At 43.1% G+C, this 19,613-nt stretch overlaps 1 protein-coding gene across 2 annotated transcripts; it reads right to left on the bottom strand.

Moving 5' to 3' along the window:
• Window positions 1-7,489: 7,489 nt before the first annotated feature.
• On the bottom strand, window positions 7,490-11,670 carry sec22bb (SEC22 homolog B, vesicle trafficking protein b). 2 transcript variants are annotated; one of them, XM_018728062.2, is made up of 6 exons: window positions 11,474-11,670; window positions 9,641-9,652; window positions 9,327-9,436; window positions 8,988-9,148; window positions 8,669-8,815; window positions 7,490-8,518 (listed from the first exon to the last, which is right to left on the bottom strand). In XM_018728062.2, exons 1-6 carry the CDS (start codon window positions 11,546-11,548, stop codon window positions 8,364-8,366), a joined length of 660 nt encoding a protein of 219 aa, XP_018583578.1. In that variant the 5' UTR covers window positions 11,549-11,670; the 3' UTR covers window positions 7,490-8,363. The 2 variants fall into 2 exon arrangements, with proteins under 2 accessions (XP_018583578.1, XP_018583579.1); XM_018728063.2 differs by lacking the exon at window positions 9,641-9,652.
• Between the last annotated feature and the right edge of the window lie 7,943 nt (window positions 11,671-19,613).

The following is a 19,613-nucleotide window of genomic DNA, read 5'->3' as shown; positions in this document are numbered from 1 at the left end:
TTTTTTGTAATAAACAACTCTATTATTTAGTTGTTTTGTGTGGTATTGCTTGGTGTATGTTTCACTTAGGGTTACTATTTTTTTGTCATTTGTTATTTTATTACCTTTATCAATGCTCACGTGTACTTACTTGATCTGCTATGTGTTATGCTATTGGATGGTGCATTTTTTGTTTGTTTGTCGTTCTCTTCTCTAGTTTGCAATTAACATGTATTGTAAAGGTTACCTGAAGCATCCATTTGGATTAAGAATCAGTGCCATGCCATCCCAGTGTCCAGTCATTGTCATTGTTCCGATCAGTTATTGTTGCATGACTCTATGCGTTTGTTATTTGTTTGTCCAGTTAAGGTCTTTATATGCTGAAGAAATCCCATGGCCAAAAGCCTTTGTGTTTACATTGAATGAGAAGCATATACTGTATATAGCTTCTACTGTGAGTATATGCCTCATAACTCTTGATTTCAGTTTTTTGCAGGCTTCAGCACCTGTTGTAACAGTTTCTCCTGCATTTTTGTGAGCACATATTTAACTTTGCATTCATTTTTAGTGCAACAATTTAGGGTAATTATCTTGAGATTTGAATCTGCAACCTTTAATTCAAAGGTAGCGGCTCTATCCGCTACCAAGTGCCCCGAATATTTGTTTATGATTTAACATTTACTCTACATTTACTTGGCAGATGGCTTTATCAGCGACATCTTATTGTGAGTTCATATATTAAAAAAACAGGTGATTCGACAACACGGTTACAGTACAGTCAGCTAAGTGATGCCTGGCTTCTGTATATGCATTGTGTTCCTTGCACTGTATACATTTTTTATTGTTTAGGCAGAATGAAGACTGGTGCAATGTGTGTCTATACAGTCAGTATACTCTTAGTTGTAGAAATATTTACACATGCTTCAAACAACTGTGTACAAATGATTCCTTACCAGAATTGTTTGTTTCAACTGGAATAAGCTTGTGTGTGTGTGTGTGTGGTATGTATATAAGTTAATAGAGTATTTAGTGCATTCGCAGTATCCCTGACCCCTGATCACAGAAAGTATTTTAATCCAATCAGCTTCGTTTTCACATGACTGTCATGCACCCCCTGCTGCCATAGTAACAAACGGGGGGGATGGAAGCAGGGTGGCAGTATATCTCTGCTTCATTATCTTTTGTCATAAAAACCCGTGCAGCTCACAAACATTTGCTTTTTGCTTCTTTGTTCTGATTTTATTTTGTTTTCTATGTCTGCCTGATTTTAAGGACGGCAAAGTGGCCCAGTGGCACAGTACTGCTGTCTTATAGTGCCTGAGCTGTCTGGGTATAGGTGTGAATCCAGCTCAGTCTGCAAGGTTTGATGCCTGTGTCGGTTTCTGACCACAGTCCAAATACATGCAGTTTAGATGAATGCTAAATTGCCCTTAATGTGTGGTACCTACTGTTATGGAATGGTGTCCTATCCAGGGTGTAATGTCTCCTCAGCCTTGTGCCCAGTGGTCCTGGGATAGGCTATGGGCCACCCTGACCAGGTCAAGAACTTTATGACAATAGATGCATGTCTTCTTTTGGGTTCCGGTTCCTCTCTCCACATCTGACCCTCTGTGACAGTTCCAAGGGTCATCTTCTGCCTGATTGGATTCCACAGAACAGCTTCTCCTTCTCCACCCACTTATCTTTCACTTTCTGTGTTACACACACACACACACACACACACACACACACATACACACACATACACACACATACACACACATACACACACATACACACACATACATACACACACATACACACACATACACACACATACATTTTCTGAGCCACTTGTCCCATACACGGTCGTGGGGAACCGGAGCCTACCCGGCAACACAGGGCGTAAGGCCGGAGGGGGAGGGGACACACCCAGGACGAGACGCCAGTCCGCCACAAGGCACCCCAAGCGGGACTCGAACCCCAGACCCACCGGAGAACAGGACTGTGGGCCAACCCACTGCACCCCCCTGATAATAAATATTACATCTATATACATCTGTGTAGGGGGCGCTGTGGCGCAATGGGTTGGCCCACAGTCCTGTTCTCCGGTGGGTCTGGGGTTCGAGTCCCGCTTGGGGTGCCTTGTGACGGACTGGCGTCCCGTCCTGGGTGTGTCCCCTCCCCCTCCGGCCTTACGCCCTGTGTTACCGGGTAGGCTCCGGTTCCCCGCGACCCTGTATGGGACAAGCGGTTCTGAAAGTGTGTGTGTGTGTGTGTGTGTGTGTGTATTTATTATCATTGCAAAATAATAACCAGTGTTACTGTTTTGCAGGAAACTTACTTGATTACCTTCCATGCAAAGGGTCAGGGAATGCTGTAAAACTTTTCCCCATATGAGCTGCTTGAATTCAAGTGTTTCACAAGCATTTTGTCGTAAAAGTGAAATACAGTAAATAAGTTAGATTAACTGATTGGGCAATTGGAGATACATGAAAAATAAGTTCCATGCACTCCTTCAAAGAAGAGAGAAATGGGGGTGCCTTCACTGCACTGCTGAAGTGAAGAGGGGTCAGGATGGATGGGCATCAGAGCTGTTAATGTGGAGGAACCATAAACAACCTGAGATGACAACATCTTTCCACAAGGAACATCTCAAAAAGTAAAAAGGCTACGTCTTTTGCCTCACTGTTTCTTCTGAGCGTCACTCGCATTTCGTAAGCATGTGGCTTTCATCACGCTTTTGCCATTTCATCCTGGCTTTTCAATATCAAAGATGTGTAGACAAGGCAGAGGAAACCATGAATTAAGAAACTGAAAGTCAGGGCTCATTCTGGTAATGTGAGAACTGGCCTTCCGCTTGCTTTCCGAAGAGGTGCGGTACAGTACGTCTGACGCATTTCAGTGGGGAGAGCCACCTCAGGCTCGTCTCAGACGTATGTACACGACAGAATGTCACCACAGACTGTGGTTTCCCCTGGTCAATTGCTCTGCCTCGAACATTCAGGCAGCCTGTGCCCAGTGGTGAGCTCTCCCTTTGCTACTTCCTGGTTTCTCTGCCTACTTCTCGGCTACGTTTTCACTGCCAACCCGCCTGAGGCCCCTGTGTACGTACACAGCTTTCCTCTCTGCAGTAGCTTGTAATCTTTTAATGCATTCCCAAGAGCGCCGCTCTGCCTCACCTGACTGGATTACACCCTCAAATGTAGAACTGCGCAGCACAAACTACACTCCGGAGTACAGTAACTAGAGCACATCACTTTGTTGCTATCTGCTGGTGGAAAGTTGTATTACAGGAAGTACCAAACTGTACAGTAAAGCTGCACGTGTAGAAAGAAGTGCACCAAGGGTCTCCGCAGGTACCCCCTGAAAATCACACTGACATAAAGTGTGAGAAACTCTGCTAAACAAAGTACTGTCACTGACTGAGCCACGTCATGTATACTGATACATTGTAAGTTGCTTTGGAGAAAAGCGTCAGCTAAATGAATAACACGGTGAAAAGCATCAGCTAAATGAATAATATTCATGGCACGGTGGCACAGTGAGTAGTGCTGCTGTCTTACAGCGCCTGGGTGGTGTGAGAGGACATGGGTTCAATCCCTGCTTAGTCTGTGTGGAGTTTGCATGTTCTCCCTGTGTCTGCATGGATTTCCTCTCACAGTCCAAAGACATGCTGTTCAGGTTCCCCTGTAGTGTGTGAGTGAGTGTGTGCTCCACTGATGTATGGCTGAGTGATCCATTGTAAGTAGTGTATCTAGCAGTGTAAGTCACCTTGGTGAATAAGGTGTGTGGCCTGATAACACTACAGAGAGCTCATTGGAAGTTGCTTTGGAGAAAAGTGTCTACTGAATGATATGCTTCCAAACGTTTCTTATTTTACATGTATTCATTTAGCTGATGCTTTCACCTAAAGCACAGGAGCAGAGCCAGAACTTTTTTCTGGGATGGCCAGGTAAGACCCAGTAATTTCATTGGGGTGGCCAAAAAAAAAAAAATCACAGCTGACTGTGACATGCTGTACCAAAAGCAAATTCTACAGGTAGAAACTCTGTAAATTCTATAGAATTTATAGATTAGAAAGAAATTTAAAGTTACCAATTTATTTCCAATGCCATACAAAAGAAGGAAAAATGTAGGCTGATAATTTCAGAATAAAATGACAAAAAGCTTAATAAAGTCAGCAAACAAAAAATCTTATGGGAATCATTAAACAAAATGAACACAAGTCTTTCACGCATAAATAGAGTGTAGACACTCTTCCCCTGCTTACTCAGTCTATATTACAGCAGACATTCCTCAGACTTTTCATGTTTATTCCTTTGTTTGGCCAATCAAGCTTTTGCCGTAAAAAAGAAAGCAGCTGTCAAGTAACATTACAGAAAGGGAAATGTTACAAATTAGGAACATGTGGCAAGTTATCTGAAACAACACAGAGAGAAACGTGTAAAAGAAAATGAAACTATAGCCATTTTCTGCATCCAAATGCCAAATTATTAAATAAACTCATATAATCCTATGTCCCCTTGTAAAGAAAAATCAAAATGTTCAACGGTACTAAATCTCTGGACACTGACAGGTGAAAAAAAACACTTTATGAATGTGGATTCTGTGTGGCTGGGGAGGCTAAAATGTCTACAAGCATAACAGAAGGCAGAGTCTGCACTTGTGGAGTATTCTAACCAACTTGTGTACCACACACACACACACACACACACACACACACACACACACACACACACACACACACACACACATTTTCAGAACTGCTTGTCCCATACGGGGTTGCGGGGAACCGGAGCCTACCCGGTAACACAGGGCGTAAGGCTGGAGGGGGAGGGGACACACCCAGGATGGGTCGCCAGTCCATCGCAAGGCACCCCAAGCAGGACTCGAACTCTAGACCCACCAGAGAGCAGGACTGTGGTCCAACCCACTGCGCCACTGCGCCACCGCGCCCCCAACTTGTGTACCATTCACGCTTAAAGCTTCTCCTGTCTCCCTGAAGAGTCCTGGGAAACACCTTCAGTCGTGGCTGTACTGGAACTTCACCTCTGGACTTAGAAATGTCTATAAAACAAAATTAGATGCTAATAATGCAAATTGGATACTGGAAATGATTTTTTATGTTTGTAGATACGGAGGGGGGTGCGGGGGCGCAGTGGCGCAGTGGGTTGGACCACAGTCCTGCTCTCCGGTGGGTCTGGGGTTCGAGTCCCGCTTGGGGTGCCTTGCGATGGATTGGCGTCCCGTCCTGGGTGTGTCCCCTCCCCCTCCAGCCTTGCGCCCTGAGTTGCCGGGTTAGGCTCCGGTTCCCCGTGACCCCGTATGGGACAAGCGGTTCTGAAAATGTGTGTGTGTGTGTGTGTGTGTGTGTGTGTGTGTGTGTGTGTGTGTGTGTGTGTGTGTTTGTAGATACAACTTATGAAACCTACATAGCTGGTAGGCAATGACTGACTACTTGAGTGTTTTTTTGCTCATCTCTGATTCTGGTCTGATCTGTGTTGTCTCTGTAGAGCTTCTCCACAAGATCCCTCTCGGACTGTATCTCTGCTTCCTCCTTGTCTCTCTTAGCAGCACACATTTCCCCCTGCTTCTTCCCTCTCTGTAGCATTCAGTTCCCTGCCTCTTTGTCTTCTTCAGTTTTGCTGCTACTAGTCCTCAGTTTATAAAGGAATGTATCTTCCTGTCTTCCCCTGCTTTCCTTGTCATGCTCCGATTTAGATACACACCTATCACGAAACACTTTTATTATTATTAAATTGAATAGCTACTTACAAAAAACAGTGACAGACTCATGATAACCATGTAAGCGAAATGGTACTAGTGAAATCTATGTAAATAACACTGATTCTACTCACCTGATCACCGTATGATCTTGCGTTGCTCACTTGCGCTGGAGTAACGCTAACGAAATTCAATTTTACCGCTCCTACTCCTACCTCCTACACCCAGAGGTTCATAGCTGTTCTGCCTAATAGCACCGCAGACTTTATGCTTCATAGAACTGTTAGCGGCGAAAGAAAGCCACCTGTCACTGTGCAGCTCGCCCAGGTGCGTGGACAGCACCACAATTATTTACCCATTTATACAGCTGGGTAATTTTCTTGGAGCAATTCAGGGTAAGTACCTTGCTCAAGGATACAACAGCTGTAGCTGGGTTCAAACCCACAACCTCTGGGTACAAAGGCAGCAGTTCCAACCACTACGCTATCATCCACCCCGTTATTATTGTAACCGTACTGAGTAGAGCTTTAATAGCTCCGTGTAAATAGTTATTTTAGTGTTCATGTCTGTACATAATGTGCTGTTCTGTTATGATTGGTTGTCTTATCATTTATGTGCAGTTCGCCTCGAGGGCAATCCTAGGGAGCCTGAGAGGTGGTCCCTCAACAGTCTGGTGCAGCGTGGGGGCTGGGAGTGACTTGGGGGACTCTCCAGTCATCTGTGGTATCTTTAAGACCACCAAAGAGATATATACAGTGTTAATAAAGACTCCCTTCTTTCACCCTGACTCTGGAGCCCGTTTCAAGTAGCTCCATGGGGGAATGCTACATTATTATTATTTTGTGAGGAATTCACATGCATTTTTATATGTTTATTATTATACATGGTATCACTATGTGTATTGTGACATGATATCCTATGTTTATATAACCCATTAGATTCTATCAGGCATCATTACCATTTTCTTTTAATATTACCCAGTATTTAACCAACACCTTTTTCCAAAGTGACTTGCAATGACATAAATACTAAACTACTTACAAATATCCATCCATCCACTCAGCAGATACACACAGCACACACATTCACTCATATATACAAATACACGGAGGGTGAACTGTAATCAACTGAAACATCTTTTTTTGAGCATGGGGTGAAAATACAACCTCCGTACTGAGCTGAAGTTGGAACGCACATCCAAACCCACAGCCTAGACCCTGTGAGGCTCCAGTGTTACCTGCTGCAGCACTTACAGGAATACATCTACAGTATTTAAATATGTACTTTTGTAAGCATGGTAATAATGCTTTGCCTTTCACAAGGGATGTAAGGTCCATGCAGTGTGGATTTTCATAGTTACAATGATTTATTCAGGAAACAGACACATACCCTGTATATGGATAGGATGGAAAAATATAGGGGTTGCCACAAATAGCGTGTCTTTGTTTTATAGATTAAGACTGTTCTGTGGCAGAAGTAACTGGTGTATACCTTTAGAGCCTTCACCTGTGTCATACATTCAGCGCACATTTACAATTATTCATTTAACATTTGACTTCCCGTTATAAGGTATCTTATAAAGTTAAGCTACTTACAATGGCTTACCCATTTATACAGCTGAATATTTTTTACTGTAACAATTTAGGATAAAGATCTTGTTAAAAGGTACAACAGCAGTACAGGGGACTCAAACCTGAGTCAGTGGAGTGCAAGGCAGGAACTCTGACCACTGCAGCACCTGCTGCCCCATCCTCCTTATAAAATAATGGTTTGAGAAGGGATATTGCAGCTAACGGGCCTTATGTACAGTTATAGACAATCTACTTGGGCAAAAATTAAGTATGTTCAACTGCATGGAAAGTGTGCAAATGGCTAACTTTATTTTTGCAGTTAACAGTTGAAAGCTGAATGGCATAACTGTTTAACCTTCTCAGTTACTGACAATGTTCCTATTTACACAATATATGTAAACTTTTTACAAGGTCCAGGTCAATTGGCCAGTCTGTAAAAGAATGCATTAAATACTCAGTGTGTAGGAGGAACTGACAAAGAGATGGGGCACCTGGAAGGTTCACTTTCTTTCAACTGCACATACAACACACACCCACCCACCCCCTCACCATCGGAAAGCCAAAAAAGTCAGCCTCTTACAGACACATAGAACTGTCCTTAAAACAAAGACAGAGTGACAATAATAAAATAGCAGGAGTATGAATGTGTTCAGTCTGCCCACTGATGATGCCTGTGTTGGTAAAGTTGTCAACTTTTCTACACAGAGCTTAAGGTGAGGCAAAGGAGGCAACTGGTAGTGTTTTACCGTGATCGAGATGTACAGGAGACACTAAGTCATTCACTTTAAGTTAAACAGTTCCTCTTTCTCACACGCAGACTATCACACACAGAAAGCAGTCATTAAGAACATGCTGCTGTAAATTAAACTCAGCAATATAACAACAATAATACTAATTACATTACAGGTCTAAGTCAATCTAGCAGGAGATGGAATGCTGTCCCGTGTCAAAGTCTCAAAGGAGAAGGAAGGATTTTGGTTTGATAGCTTTCCAGACTTGTTTTTTGTCTCCTTCTGGATGTTCTGCTATTTATTGAAATTTTGTCAGAAATTTTTCTCTGGCTGCTCTCCTCTGTGACTCTGTATCCTTCATCCGGATCCCTCATGTTCAGAGCCACCAGAAGCGCACGTAGACGATGAGCATGATGAAAAACACACCGCCGGCAGCCAGCTTAGCATAGGTGGAGCGAGTGTTCAGATACTTGGCATCACTGCGGTACTTTTTAGACAGGCTGGAGAGGTTGCTAGCCTTTGAGTCCAGAGCTAGAGGACAGCATAGCAGAAAGAAAAGCAAAACACAACCAATTATTAGCTACCGCACCTTATTTTACAAGATAAATATTTATCATGATATAGTAGAGCTGAATATTCCCAAGTTCAGTTAACATGGAGTAGCAAATGTGGAATACTTACCGGACAGGGCTTCTCCTCGCTGTAATACCTCCTCAATGTTGGCCACCATGATCCTTTGCACATCCTGAAGCTCAGTGTTGATGCTGCCCAGGTTCCTGCGTGCTCTACTGTCGATGTATGATTTTTTAGTTTTCTGGATATAAGTGTCTGAAGAAGGAAGGGGACATGTTTGTCGCACACAGCGAAAATACATTAACAACATTACAGCTGTATATGACAGAATGACCTGTCTGCTACCACTGCTTTACTTTCAGTGAAACTGGCCATGAAGCACAGCAGTTTGGCTTTCAGGGAATGGTACAGCAAACAGCTCTCTCACCAAACTCAATGAAGGAGTATGGGCGGGAAACACTGGGCACCTTCTTCCCATGTTGCTCGTGGAACTCGGCCTGCAAGTCCTCCAGGTACGCAAAAGCCAGCTTTTTTGGGAAGCTTGCCTCACACAGCACCAGGTAACATACACCCTTCTCGATTACATAGCTTGTGGGAACAGAAGAGAAAGAAGAACAAGAATAAGAGTGTGCATTTTGAGATGTCATACAGCGTTAATCCTGGTTCCTTGAGCAACAAGTGCTTTCCTCAAAACTGTCATTGCTGCCAGTTACATACATGTGCGTGTAATAGTGTCCGATTGCTCGTTTATCTGTCCAGTACTCACTGGAAGGTCATATTTCCAGCTTCCAAGGTGCATCGTGTGGGACTTTGCTCATTGAGCTTGCGGAACAGCTGCTTCGCCTGGCTCTGGTATTGCTGTAGATCCCGACCCAACTGAACCCAGGGAACAGAACAAACCATCACAAGAAGTGTTTAGTAAAATTTCTTGCACAAAATATATTAACAAACACATACTGGATGAGAATGAGTCAAGTTACTGACAAAGAGTGGCTAATTGTGGGCTATTCACTCAATGCACATACACTTGTCTTATCAATCCTACATTTTAACTGCAAAGAAAAAAAATGTGGTACCAACCTTCTCACTTCCCTTCATGAGAGCAAGGGTAAGAAAAATAAGTTAAGACCTTATTTGACCAAGAGACAGATAAATAGAGTCTAAGAAAGTCAGAAAGATGTAAATAACAGCAAATTTCTACACAAACCAACCTACCATTTTGTGTTTCAGAACCAAAGTTTACATGAGCAGTGCAACTTTGGTCCCTGGGGGTTGCAGGATGAGCTGGTTTCTGTTCAGTCTTAGCTCTTAACTGTAGCAGTTAAACAGCTGCATGGATAGCATTTCACCTCACCTAGTTTTACTGGTGGCACAATATTTAGCGCTGCTGACTTTGGACCCAAAATTCGCAGCTTTGAATCTCTCCTCCAGCAACAGCGCCTTTGAGTGAGGTACGTACCCTAAATTGCCCCAGTAAAATGACCCTGTTATATAAATGGGTAAATAATTGTAGGCACTTTAACATGCCTACGTAATAAATGGGTACATGTATTGCATTTGTTAATTTAACTGGGCAGCACAGTGGCACAGCGAGTAGCGCTACTGTTTCACAGGGCCTGGGGGGTGCAAAAGGGCCTGGGTTCAGTCCTCGCTCAGTCTGTCTGGAGCTTCCATGTTCTCTCCGCATCTGCCTGGGTTTCCTCTGGGTGCTCTGGTTTCCTCCCACAGTCCAAAGACATGCTGTTCAGGTTCACCCACAGTGTGTGAGTGGCAGAGAGAGTGTGTTCCACTGATGTATGGATGAGTGACCCATTGTAAGTAGTGTATCTAGCAGTGTAAGTCACCTTGGTGAATAAGGTGTGTGGGCTGATGACACTACATAGAGTTCATTGGAAGTCACTTTGGAGAAAAGTAAATAAATAAACGTAACTGCCACATTTCTCCAAAGCGACTTACAATGATTTACTCATTTATACAGCAGGGTAATTTTTACTGGATCCATTCAAGGTAAACACCTCCCTTGAAAGCACTACAGCAGGAGATGAGGCCTTGTGTTGCAAGTGGGCAGCCTAGCCTCTGTTAGTATTACAAGTGTAAAACAGAAACAAAGACACTCTCCCTCAGAACTGCTGGATCCCTCCCAGTATTCAAAAAGGGTCTCAAAACACATGTCTTGTAGACTATTTCTCTCCTGATAGCTGGATCATCTCATAATATTATCACTGTGTTTTGTACTTTTCATTAACCTCTGTAGCCAGCTACTTCAGTAATGTGTACCAGCAATTGGTCCAGTATTAGACAAACAAGCTGTACCTTTAGAGAAAGTGTCTGTCAAATGAGATGAAATAAATGTACATTTAAAAACCCGCAGTGCCTTGGAAGACAAGGACCTTGGCTGTGCAGTCTGGATCAATAGTGATCAATACTATGTGTCAAAGAAGCACCTCTGTCAACACTGCACATGATGTATACTGTGTCTCTCAAAGTGTGAGTTTTCAAAAGCATATGGATTTCTTGTTGTGCTGAAAAAAGCTATACTCATGAAATAACTCTTACATCAGCCTGACAGGGAAAACTGGCAGGCTTCATTTTGACCCTTGTTCTGTCCCCCCATGACCCAGTGCTCACAGACACGGAGGAAGGGGATTCAGTTGGAAATAAGTAGAGTGTGGCCAACACGCCAGATCCTGTAGGAGCCTGATTATAACCAGCTGACTGAAATGAAGGACATTTCTGTAAAATTACAGCAGGAGAACAGCACAGGACAGCACAATACATACCGTACGTCAGCCTGAGCCTGTGGTAAAACACACCCCAGGACCACCGTGCAGTTCTGAGTGACCATACTATTACTAGCATCATGATTTTTAACAGAAGATTCATTCAATGATTCATTGTGTCAATAAAATCTACCTGTTCGTCTTCCTGCATGGAGGCGGCGAGCGGAAGCCCGTCCGCCAGCCGCGCGATCATCGTCAGCAGAACCATCTTTACAAAATCTTAGCTGTTATGACGGAGAACAGGCAAAAGAAAAGAAGACCACTGCGACGCACTGACAACTACCGAGAACAAACAGCGCTGACAACACGGAGAGCGCTGAGCTGGCCGGAAATGACATCAGCTGGCGCGTCGGTTAATTCTGCTCCTCCTGGATACAGAGCTATTGTAAACGCAGTTCCAGGGCGTTTTACAGTTCAACTATGAAAGTGACGTGGCGTATCCTGTAGGGACGATATGATGTATGAATCCGCGCTCATGGAAGAGCTGTACACTTTCAGGAGGATATACCCAAGACTTCTATGTTCAAACCTCACCGCGTTAGGACAAGTCTTAGGAACAGTGTACTTTATTTTTCTATCTTTATCTAACGTTAAACCTAACGTTAGGTGTTCGTGAAGTATACTAACACTATATAGACTATATTTTATGAATAGCTTTCTATTAAACTTTTGACCCTATTAAACATGAACTCATCTAAGATGCGAAAACTGTTTTTGAAAATTACCGTTAAAGAGAAAAACCATACGGAACGCGGGTTGGTCCCGTATTTTAACCTTTCACACCCAGAGGCACATAAAAGTATTTATTACATATATTTACTGCATAAATAAACTTAGCAGTTTGCATAAAAGTGTTAAAAAGATTAGGAAAACATCGTAAAAATGGATGTGAAAGCTGTGTTGCGTGTGTGAGTCCGACTGTCAGTGTCAGATTGCTACGTTACCTGGATGCTACATTTGACAGTGGGGGGAGGGTTAAGGGTCAAAGGTCAAGGGAAGACTTCCCCCCGCGCGAGAGGGTCAAGGCAGGTAGCTCCTAACTAGATGACTAGATGTCATCATGGCTAACAGCCCACCTCGTAAACAAAAACGATGAGAGAAGTATAAAAAGAATGGCAGACAGAGAACCGATGGCTTAGGCTAGCAAAGTCAGGGAGAACGAGTTTATGGCGAACTGTAATTTAAACTGTAAGGGAGCTTTTTCCTCTCAGCCACGGTGGAGTAGTATGCGACTAACGATCATCGATGGCGATGCGTCCACGGAAACGAGTCGACCCCCAAGCAATTTCCAGTGTTTTTGTTGCACCACCGATGCTGATATCATCATATCATATGGTTAGCTATATTTTCTTTAAACTTCTACTTTTCAAAATATATTACAAATGTATATAATGCATTGGTTAAAATACATCCAGTAAGTAAAACTACATTTGATTTGAGTGAGCTAGTAAAAGCAATTGTCTCAGATTCGTTTTAGCATTTAATTCAGTTAAGCAGAGACTTTTTTTTTTTAACACATTAGCTACAAAGGAATTCAAGTGTCGCTTATATTGTTCCTTATTTTCCTATAAACAACCCCAAAAGTGTCCCTTGTTTTCTTCTACAGGGGTTGGCAACCCATGAAAAACATTAGTCAGACACATCAGAATATTGTAGCAACCTGCGTTTACTGCGAGTTCGAGCGGGAAGTGTGTTTTAATGTAGATAGTCGCATTATGTGTAAATTGTAAAGAAAATGTTCAACCACTGCACTGGGGTCACTTGATAAGTGATGGGGTGACTGTGTTTGCCTGTTGGAAGGAAAGATAAAGCTTGAGGACGCTAAACAGGCTGAGAAAGCACCCTTGAAGTGCAGGGACTTGAGAAAATGAGGTCCTCAGACCGAAAGCAATGAATGCAGCCTGTGCGTCCTTCTTCGCCCCATCCAAACCTGGAGTGCAGTGTGCCACAGTATGTTTCAGTCCATGTGAGACAATAAGAGATGGGGCATCCAGTCCAACTGATGGTCCTGACACACCTGAGAAGAGACACCATTCAGCTTTTTTTTCAGCAGTGCTCACTAACTTCGCCGATCTGAGTTACCAACATTCGTCTTGTAAAGCCAAACAGCTTCCTCTGTATTCTGAAGGAGGACCAGGAGGGTTGTGTTCACTGCATCTGTTTGATACTGTGACAGCACTATGTGTTTCTTAAGTTGTTGACTCTTCCGTTTCTTGCCTGCCTGTGACACGAGCAGTTATTAAGGTTAGTTAGCAGCATGTATTATTCACAGTTCTACTACGAAAATAGCCTTTTTTTACATTTACAATTATTCATTTAGCAGATGCTTTTCTCCAAAGTGACGTACATTTCATAGAAAATACAATTAATGCATTAGCTTAGGAGAGAGACATAGCTGCAGATGTGTGACTCTTAAGTACAGTTAGTTTCCGTCACCATATGCACTGATGTTCCCCACACAAGTAGCTGTATAAAACTTTACCAGAATATTGCCGATTCCTCATCACCTTCCTTGTAGTTTTTTTTTTTTTTGTGATACATATGAACATTTACGTTACGCTGCCGGAGTGGCTCTGTAAAGGATTGATCCGAGCATGATAATGAACATTTATACCTTACATGAACTTAAAGAAATCATGGTCAAAGTGAGGAGGAGAACTGGTTGTGAGAAATTCTTTGCTGCAATTTTGTTTAAGTAGTGTTTAAAAAAGTACTATGGTTCTGTTACATTTATTCATTGAACAGATACTTCTCTCTAATGCAACATACAAATGAGCTTATGGCATTTGTCAAAAGCAGCCTACAATGCTACATACGCCTATACTATACTTTCTATAATCATTTCTACAGTAGAGCAGTGTACTGTACTGTATATTGTAAGGATAATGTTGAAGATGGCCACTGATAACATTTTAAAGTTATATAAGAATGGTCACAGTTTTAGACTTGTCAGTGCTGAGTGAGTTTAGATTTGTGTCTGACCACGTATAGAATTGCAATGAATGAATGAATGTGTGTGTATCTGTGAATGAGCTTATTTTTATTTTCACCCCTCTTCTTACACTACACCTGGCCGTTTCTCATCTGCCACACAGAAATAGCTATAGCAGTAGGTACCTGGGTGGCTGTTAGCCCTAACAATGTGATGGACATACTTGCTTGAAGGATATCCTGGGGTTGAAGACGGTCAGTTCCTGAAATCACGTAGCGGGCACTACTGGCCTGGGGGACTGCAGGGATTTGCTAGGAAGGAATCGGGAACAGGAAGGAACTGGTACTTCGGAGCAGCTGACACTGCCACATGTGGCATACTCTGCAACAGACAAAAAAAATCATATTCGCATACACGCAACTGCTATTTAAGATGCATTAAGTGGAACTGAAACACTGTCCCTAAGGGCCTAAAAAATGCCAGGAAAACCAAAGCAGATAGAGGTTCAAAATCAGCTGAAGTTTTATTCTGTGTTAAATATAGTGTACAGGGCATCAAATTTCAAGCTGCACTTGATGAATGTCTTTTGGCTGTCATTTTTTTCCCCACACAGCAATGTACAGTTTTGCATACTGTAACATAACAGTATTGTATTTTTAATCTGTAATCGTAAGTGCAGCCAGTCCACACACTTACCCAGCAGAGTTTGGCAGTGGTCTAAAAGCATCTGCTAAGTGTACACACACACACATTTTCAGAACCGCTAGTCCCCTACAGGGTCGCGGGGAACCGGAGCCTACCCCGTAACACAGGGCGTAAGGCCGGAGGGGGAGGGGACACACCCAGGATGGGATGCCAGTCTGTCGCAAGGCACCCCAAGCGGGACTCGAACCCCAGACCCACGGGAGAGCAGGACTGTGGCCCAACCCACTGCACCACCGCACCCCATCTCCTAAGTAAATAAATGTAAATGTCTTTCGAGAGTAGGGGTATGTCTGAGTCACAGCCCCTCTCATAACACACATACCAGTCTCCCTACTCCTCACAGCCCCACTCCACACGCACCTACACATATTTCTGTTTAAAAATCACAAAACTCAGTATAATAGCTGTTTTATAGTGTATGTGTATGATGTTAATGTAACATGTATGTACAGTAAGTGTAAATGTATATTATATAATATATATGTATTTATGTACACTCACATCATATCTACATAGGCTGGGTATCTTTTATGATGTGGGTTTGTTTTGCATGTATAAACTCTGGAACCCTTTTCTAACATCGTGGTATGATGCTCTAGGCCAGTAACCTGGTTCTATCAGACTGTGAGAGAAGAATTTATGCTGCCTCTTGCAGAATATAGCAGTTACGTACACAGGGCCACTGTGTCCTCCCTGCTGCCAGATGCTTTGGTTCAATCTTGTCTTTTACCCTACATCCCTGTCCTGTAGAAGATGCTCATGTTTTGATGTTTTGTCTTCCTTCTGTCCTCAGGAATATGCTGTCCTCATCCTAAACGCTATGTTTTGTGAATCGTTAGCTTTGTTTTAATAACTAAATTCATGTTATGCAAACATATTATCCGACCAATGAGAAGTTGTTAGTAGCTGACACCCACTCTAATTGTATTTAAGGAATGTATTGTTTTTGTTTGGGGAGCCCTGCCTTCCCAGCACTGGTTTGAGTACTGAACTGCTGTTCAATGATCTTGCTGAATAAAACTAATACTTTTATTTGCTGAATGGTGTTAAGTGGTAACAGAATTCCCCCAGAAGGCAAGAAGTCGATATCTGGCATAAATGTCTTGTTTTGTCCTGCTATGAAACACTAGTACTTACCAAGGACTCCAAAGCCTACACATTTTGGTGATTTTGTTATGAAAAAGAAACTAGACATATTTAAATGTGTAAAAAAGGTAAAACCTACAATTACAGCACTGCATTTGCTTTTTTTGTCAACAGATAACATGATCCAGTCCTTCAGTCAATTTTATTACATATACTGTCTTAACTACATTGTGAACACAGAAGTTGATATCAAAAGATTTGTGGATGACTCATGTTACTATGTTATACCCTTTATGGTTATGAGGCATTCTTGCAGGCTGTGATAGAAGAAGGCAGAGTGGGATGTCTGCAGGTAATAGCAGGCACAGGCTCCAGCCTGCATATGGCACAAGAGATCCTCCATGGGGGTCCAACTGCCACCCTGGGAGCACTGCTGCAGAAGAAAAAAGGGGAACAGAGTAGAAGATTATATTACTACTCTTATTATTATGATTGTGTTGCTTAGGTGATTTTTTTTATTAAAACCAAAATTGACTCAGTGTTTGACCCATTTACACAATTGTGTGTTTTTGCTGGAGTAATTCAGGTTGAATACCTTGAGCAAGTTTCAGTCAGTAGGCACTCATTGATTCCAGGGGATCATGGGTTTCACCCCAAGTAGACTGATTCGAGCAGCGTTTTCTGTAGTTGTGCAATAAAATGAGGAAGTGACAGTCCTTTCTATACTTTCTGCACCATGTGCAGCAGAAGGCAGAGGCCAGTCTGGCATCACAGGCACGGGACTTCCTGTGGGCTCTTCCATCTTCTGCTTCCTCCATCAAGATGGTCTCATTCCTGACAAACCTTTTTTCACCTCCTGCATCCAGGTGCACCTATCTATGGCAAGTGTCTACCAGGAATTTGGGTTGTCCTTGGTGGTGATGCCAAGTATGGACTTGAAGCAGCACATGTGGAACGTGTTGAGCTGCTGTTCTTATTTTGAGCATAGTCAAGGTTTCACTGGCATAGAGCAGGGTGCTCACAACACAGGCTATGTATACCTGTACTTTAGTGTGTGTACTAAGCTTGTTGTTAGCCCAGACTCTGTTCATCAGCTTGGCAAATGTTGCAGCAGCTTTTAAAATGCACTTGTTCTTGCTTTTAGGTGACAAGTTGTCTGAGATCGTTGAGCCCAAGGTACAAAAATTCATGGATGACTTCCAGTTCGTAGTTGAGAATGCTGATGGATGGCTCGATGCTGATGTCTTGGTCCATTATATGTCTTCTTTAAGCCAATCATGAAGCCAAACTCCTTGCAGGCATCTGCGAAGCAGGAAATGAATGACTCTAGTTCCTGCATAATCAGCAAAAAGGAAATCCCTGAGGTGTTTTGTGAGCACCTTGGTCTTCGCTCCTTAGTCTTCTCAGTCTGAAGAGATTCCTGTCTGAACTTGTGCAAAGACAGATGCCCTTTGTAGCAGTTTCAAATGCTTATTTTAGCAGAACTGCAAAGAAGATGCAAAAAATGTTGGCATTAGGACACACCCTTGCTTCAACCTGCTGAGCATGTCAAAGGATTGGATGTGGAGCCATTGTACACGATGGTCAACTTCATGTCTTTGTGGAATGACCTGGTGACAGTGAGCAGAGTTAGGGGCAATCAACCTTAGCCAGGATCTCAAAGAGGCCTTTTCTGCTGACAAGGTCAAACACCTTGATTAGCTCGATGATGGCGATATACAGGGGTTTATTCTGCTCTCTGCACTTTTCTTGCATTTGTCTGACAGAGAAAAACAAATCATTACTGGACCGTTCATCTCTGAACCCTCTCACCCTTGTTCTTGTAAATGGTGACGATGTTGGCATCCCTCATATCTTGTGGGACGCAACCTTCTCTCCAACAATGGCAAAGGATTCCATGCAGCTAAGGGATAAGGGTATCCTTGGCTCATTTGAGGAGTTCAGAGAGAATGTCGTGTTTCCCTGGGGCTTTTCCAGAAGAGAGTGCTTTCAGTTCTTTCCTTAGTTTCTCCAGGGTGGGCTCAGCAGTAAGTTTGAACAGCGTGGGCAGAGACTCAGTGATATTCAAGGGGTTTCTCTGTGACTACTGTCTCTCTGGCATACAACACTGAGTAGTGTTCCACCCAGGATTCCATCTGCTTTGTTTGGTCCTTTATGACCTCGCCTGTGGTCGACTTTAGTTGAGCAGTCTTGTAGTGGACCAACGGACTGCTTGATCCCATTGTACATTCCTCGGATGTTGCCAGTGTCCGCAGCCTCCTGGATTTTGGAACAGAGTTGGAGCCAGTAGTTGTTAGCACACTGTCTGGCAAACTGCTGAACTTGGCTTCAGGCAGACCAGAGCACCTGCAGGTTTTTCTCACTGGGACAGGACCTGTATGCTACCAGTGCCTGTCTCTTGGCTGCAAGGCAGTGGAGGTTTCAAATCACAGTTTCCTTCTCCTAGGTAGGCTGTCTTCCCAAGCTGACGAGTCCCACCTGTCCGAAACAACTGGTGTTGAGGCTCCTCTTATTCTGTCAGTAAGTTTCGCCGGGCTTAGTTGCTAAGCCACACATGAAAGGACAGGAGCTGAACTTTGGTTTTCAGAGCCTTTTGGAGACGCACACCATGGAAGCATTTTATAGATAGCATTTTTATAGATAAATGGATAGATTGTGGGAGCTTATGCCTACTACCACCTATGGCTATGACAACCTTTAAAACCCAAACAGTGGTTATACTAATACAGAAGCCTACAAATTGGATATCTACATCCTTAACTGCTACACTATCTGTTGCCCCAGCATTAATGTGTTTCAGCTGTAGTTTTGGATTTATATTATTATACTACTGTTGTGATATTGTAATATACTAGGCATTTCTATTGAACTAGTGCAGTGGAAAACACACATTTCAGACAGCCATGCTGATTTATTTCCAGATCTTTGAAACAATTCTTTAACCATCATCAGATGTGCCAAATTATTCTATGGCTATTACCTCTGCAAAGAAAGACTTTTAAGTCAATTTACAGCTTGTTATAACACTGTTGCTAAATCCTAATAAGCTGATGTCCCAGTTTGCTAGACGTGTTGCATCCACCATGGTATGCAGTCATCAGCTTCAATAAACATGGAGTGCTGGTGTCACTGGTATTGCTGGGTCCTCATCTTCAACCTGTCTGCAGCATTCGACACTGTCAACCGCCTGATTCTGCTCTCCTCTCTTAGACAGCTTGACGTCAAATGAACTGCATTGAAATAGCTTTACTTTGGTTATAAGAGTTCTGCTTATCATGTAGATCCTACCAAATGGTCTGGCAGGGCTTCCTATCATCCTCAACCTTTCTCAACTGGTGTCCCACAGGGCTGGGTACTGGGGCCCCTATTCTTCTCAATCTATACCTCATCCCTCAGCACCGTCATCACCTTCCACGGATTCTCCTACTACTGCTATGCTGACAATACCTAGCTCTTTCTCTCCTTTCCCTCCGGAGCTACAGACATTCCCTCACACATCACCACCTGCAAACATCTCTGCTTGGATATCTGATCACCGCCTACAATTCAA

This window comes from Scleropages formosus, chromosome 9 (assembly GCF_900964775.1).
Source record: "Scleropages formosus chromosome 9, fSclFor1.1, whole genome shotgun sequence".
Taxonomy (NCBI): domain Eukaryota; kingdom Metazoa; phylum Chordata; class Actinopteri; order Osteoglossiformes; family Osteoglossidae; genus Scleropages; species Scleropages formosus.
This window is presented reverse-complemented; position numbering and strand designations above follow the sequence as displayed.

Coding starts and splice junctions, on each gene's coding strand:
- sec22bb (XM_018728062.2), bottom strand. CDS start 11,548: ATGGTTCTGCTGACGATGATCGCGCGGCTGGCGGACGGGCTTCCGCTC. Junction 9,149..9,326: donor GCTGGAAATATGACCTTCCA/GTGAGTACTGGA, acceptor TGTTCCCACAAG/CTATGTAATCGAGAAGGGTG. Junction 8,519..8,668: donor GCGAGGAGAAGCCCTGTCCG/GTAAGTATTCCA, acceptor GCTGTCCTCTAG/CTCTGGACTCAAAGGCTAGC.